The sequence below is a fragment of the Chenopodium album genome, chromosome 13, assembly GCF_948465745.1.
Source record: "Chenopodium album chromosome 13, dcCheAlbu1.1, whole genome shotgun sequence".
NCBI lineage: Eukaryota > Viridiplantae > Streptophyta > Magnoliopsida > Caryophyllales > Amaranthaceae > Chenopodium > Chenopodium album.
The window spans coordinates 51,497,416-51,502,396 of NC_137846.1; the positions used below are offsets into that span (position 1 = coordinate 51,497,416).

Sequence of the window (4,981 nt, forward strand, 5' to 3'; positions counted from 1 at the left end):
AATTAAATTGCTCACTTCAACTTGTTATATGTAAGTTTATGACTAAAGTTCGTTGAATTTGAGCAAAAATTAAAACAAAATCGATGTGATTTGCTTCGATTTTGGAGTAGTTACAGTGGACGTTAAAGAAAAATTGGTGGTTTTAAGAGAGAGAAGATGATGGGAGTGTGAAAAGTGCTTGAGAAGAGAGAAAATCAAATATTTTGGGTAAAATATTAAATTGGCCAGCTTCATTATTTACACTAATGCCATTAGCTGGTCTCCGTTAATCTTAACCGTTTATTTTGATCTAATCCAACGGTTTAAATTGGTTCTTATATAAATGAGTGTTCTTATGTAAGGAGGGGTTCTTACCGAATCGCTCCCCTATATATATAAAAACCGTAATAGTTGGATACACTAAAACATTCACTCAAGTTTAAGATTACAACTCGCACTTGAGAGGCCACTCGTAGCATACAAATGTGGCTTATTGGAAATAGAAAGTCTCCACATAGATCATCGTGGAAGCAACTTAATTATTTGTATGCATTACATGATCGACCACCGCATCTTCGTTTAACCCTGATTATGACATGGAATAAACAAAACATATTAGCATAATACAGTACTTATTTCGTTTTCATTTCATTTAATTATAACTATTTAACTTTTACACTATTTACATACTAAATTTTAACTAGCTTTGGTGATTATAATTAAGGAAAAATATAGTCATGTGCGTGGGGTCTTGTTAGATTTATCTTGATTTTTACTTTATAAATAATTGACACATTTGACTTTTTTCATTATTCATATATACTAATTTTAGTGTTGTAAAAATAATTTCATTTCAGTAAAAATAAAATAGGTGGACAAAGAAATGAATATTTCGAATAGTATCATACCTGTATCACTGTATGTAGATAGCTCCAAGTGACTCGAGGTATTGGCCTGCCCTTCCGAAAACACCTACGAAATCAGCCCTGGCAGGGGACGTAAAGAAAGTAACATTACTTACGCCTTTTTGCTCTCCATATGGTCCGTACCCCTCGGGACATAAGTTGGTGTGTATCTTGAGACTGGCAATAACACACATATTTCCCGAGTCTTGCTTGTTTCCATATGTTCCACTAAATCCAGCTACAGTCTCACCGGATTTGAGAGCAATCTGCACAAAATTATCACAAGTACTCTAAATAAACTTAACTTACTTATCCATGACTTGCAATTTAATTTGATTTAAAGGTTTATGTTAATTGACCTTGGACATAGTTTGGCCACCTTCACCAGTCATTTCAAGGACCACGCTTTGGTCAGGCCTCTCTATCAAGAACCCAATTGCATCCACATTCCATCCATGCTTAACTATTACCTCTTTTATACGTTCACCCTCTTCAAGCTGTATGCGATAGTTTGTAGGGGATTGCGAACCATACGGTCCGTATTCCACGATCTTTTCATTCGCGCTCTGTCAAAATAAATAAAACAAAACTTATTTACATCATATATACATCTACTTCGTATTAAATTCTCAATCAATAAACCATGCAATATAATATTTGATGTTAAGTTGATATTTTATTAGAGTACTAAAATATAAATAAATGAATACATATTCAAGCAACAAGTCCACACCTTGGCGTTAAGTTGAGCCATAATCTTTGCTTTGGAAGGTGAGCGAACGGTAAAAGCTTGGAAAGAACTAAAGTTTTTGTAGTAGGTGTGCTGTGATTTATGGGGAGGGTATCCATATATTTATATACACGTGATACTCTTCCCGTTGAAGGAACAACCGAATAACGCAACCAAAATATTAAGTTGATGGTTAATACCTACGAATATGTTTTATACTCCATCACGCCTTCTCATACGAGAGCCCATTGGGCTTGAAGTGTAGAAACGACATGGACTCTCCTCACAACCTGCGCTTAATATCCCAATTTGAAAGGAGGGGTGGATGAGATTCAGACCCGTGACCCTTTGTGTCATCACGCTGGCTCTTGCTATCATGTTAGAGGAATAACTCAACCAAAAGCTTAGGTTGATAGTTGGGGTCCAGGAATATATTTTATACTATATCACTGCATTTCTTTTTTACATGGGATCATTGGATCAACGGTGAAATTCAATACTAAACCCGATCTTCTGATTCAAATTATTTGCGACAAATGAACTTGTATGAACTCGTCGATCCCTCCGTATTTTATTACTTTCTCTATTACTCTTGGACACGTTTGTCGATGCAAATCTTTGATTAATAATATCTTTAATTATCAATAAAATATAATAAATTCTAATAATTGAGAATTAATAATCTACTCCCTCCGTTTTTAAATACTTGCTCCACTTTTGTTTTTCGGTCGTTTTTAAATACTTGCTCCATTTCCTTATTTGGGGAAAGCATTTACAATATTTAATTAATTTCTATCACCTATTAGACCCACCATTAATCATGTTTTATTAATTTCATGTTCTCTCTCCTCCAATTCTCTCCATTACTTTTGCTTTTACAAGTTTTTATTCTTCCACCTAGCTCACTACCTCCATATTTTATTAGTTACTCCAATTTCTACTAAAACTCCGCGCATGGAGAAATGGAGCAAATATTTAAAAACGGAGGGAGTATTAATTAAGACGATTCCAGCAAGTACTCACAAGACTATATATTTTCTTATGTATAAATCACAAATATTAGTCAAAGTAGGTTAAATAAATAGTGATGCAAAATGTAGAAAAGGAGTAACATATATTTTCTTATGTATGATTCAAAGAAGGTCCAATGAATAGTGATACAAAAAGTAGAAATGGAGTAAGTAACATATACTGTATTTCTTATGTGTAAATCAAAGTAGGTCAAATAAATAGTGTAAAAAGTAAAATGCAAAAAGTAATAAAATACGAAGGGAGTACAAATTACGGTGAAATTTTTTTTTTGTTATAATGGCTACAACTATTTAAAACTGTCCAAGAAAACATTTGTTCAACATATATATCTGTATACAGTATATAGTGGGAATTTTTTTATTTTTTTATTTTTTTATTTTTTTTGAGAAAAGTGTATACGGTATATAGTTTTGCGTGCTTTGGGCGCACGCAGCGTATCACAGAATAAATTGACTTGTGAATTGAGATGATGAAGAATTTATCAGTGCCAACAAAATTCTATTATTCTATCATCACTAAATATACTTTGACTTAGGAATTGTGATGCATGATGGAAAAATCAGTATCAACAATTCTATTATTCTATCATCACTATCTAACAGAATATATATATATATATATATATATATATATATATATATATATATATATATATATATGTCCACGTGCTTAATTTAACCAAACATAATGCATAAATTCATTTGGGGACATATTCGCAAATAATCTCTCAAAAAAAAAATCGCAAATAAACTATCATCAGTTCAAGTTTATCTCCGCGATTAACAACTTTCGTTTAGCACAGTGACAAAAATTGTACTTTTTGCGGTAAAATGAGTAAAACCGCTACTTGAGGTAGCATACCTAAAATCCGGCTGACAACCCAAAGTCAACCTGTCCAAAATAAATTCGATTTAAACTTAAACTTGATTATGTTGAACCTAACCCAAAATTGACCTATTCCAAATCTAATATGTATCCAACAAACCAGACTATGATCTGATCCGAATTTAAATGAACCCAACTAATTTCATTGACCATAATGACTTGTCGTAACCAAACCCAAATTTGAGTGACACCACTATGATACCACTAATGGAGGTGTCAAAAGCACACCCGACCCGACCCGATCCGAAAAATATCCGATTCAGATTTGGACTCGCGTGGACATGACAATTTAGTATGACATAACTTTAAAATTTGACCCAACCCGACCCGACTATATCAGACCCGATCCGATTATCCGAATTGACACCCCTAACCACTAAGATTGTCACAACACATAATTCTGTAAAGTAAATGATAACTTTGCAAACCAACATATAGGTGTCAAATCACGCAGGGTCATTCTTACAAATATTACTGGATTAATATGTAACATTTCATCTCTACAGTTTCTTGGATATCTCTAAACAAACCAGCAAGAACACAACATTCTCCAAGATGGCATTGGCATTAGGAGGCGGGTTAAAGTGGAAGCTAAACGCCATCCATCTCTAACAGTTTCTTGGATAGTATATTTTCAGAGGGCCACTAGGCTGGAACATTACACACTTTTGATTCGCTTTGAAGAGCTCCAATTCTCTAACCCACGCTTGGTTCCTACTGAAGTGCGGATTCCATTGGATCTTGGACAGGATATTATCAAAGTCACGTGGCCGGGGCAAGACCAGACCATCAAAGACATCAGCAGGAAAGCGTTCAAGGTCCGAAGGCCTTAATCCAAGCCACTTGATGTCCAAACGCTCAATATAATTAACACAAAAATCCTCAGCTTCGTCGAGTATATCCCAACCATAAAGGTATTTCACATGAAGCTGAGGAGTGTCCAGGAAGGTTAGCAGGTCAAGCTGGTGGGGGGTAAGATCAGTGACAGCAACAAAAGGCATGTCAGGGTAGAATAACTTAATAACTCGGAGAAACAGAAAAGACAGTCTATCCAGCTGATGTGAACGACAAGGTATCTATAGTCATTTAAGGCTGACAGAACGCCCTAAATCCGAACACTGGGACTCAAAAGGACATGGGAAGCGGAGGTGTAAAGAGATCCAAAATCTTGGAGGTCGTCAATAGAAAGGGGACGACCGCCACAGGTCTTGAGCTCCAAAGGGCCATCAAAGATAGGGAGTGAAGTTGCAGCACGGAAAGGTAGCATCTCTGTTCTAGGTCTCTTAGTGAAATAATCAAAAACATGGTAGTCCCCGACATCTGAATCAGGCAAGTCAGGTGGCCTGGTCTCGGGCCGGGGTATAAGAGCAAAGGGGTGTTATACTAATAAGCAATAAACAGAAATAACTTATCTCTTGATGCGTGAACCAAACTGACAATAGCCGCGTCG

The 4,981-nt window shown here is 35.5% G+C and overlaps 1 protein-coding gene across 1 annotated transcript; it reads right to left on the reverse strand.

The window, feature by feature from the left end:
* Positions 1–329: 329 nt before the first annotated feature.
* Positions 330–1,779, reverse strand: LOC145574922 (protein GOS9-like). The gene is made up of 4 exons (XM_081632808.1): positions 1,618–1,779; positions 1,244–1,450; positions 888–1,150; positions 330–564 (listed from the first exon to the last, which is right to left on the reverse strand). The coding sequence occupies exons 1-3, from the start codon at positions 1,636–1,638 to the stop codon at positions 893–895; spliced, it is 486 nt and encodes a 161-aa protein (XP_081488934.1). The 5' UTR covers positions 1,639–1,779; the 3' UTR covers positions 330–564; positions 888–892.
* Positions 1,780–4,981: the final 3,202 nt, after the last annotated feature.

Excerpts from the sequence above, each read along its gene's own strand:
- LOC145574922 (XM_081632808.1), bottom strand. The coding sequence starts at position 1,638 with ATGGCTCAACTTAACGCCAAG. Across the intron at positions 1,451-1,617 it reads TGGCTCAACTTAACGCCAAG|AGCGCGAATGAAAAGATCGT; the intron begins GTGTGGACTTGT and ends TTATTTTGACAG. Across the intron at positions 1,151-1,243 it reads GTGGCCAAACTATGTCCAAG|ATTGCTCTCAAATCCGGTGA; the intron begins GTCAATTAACAT and ends AATTTTGTGCAG.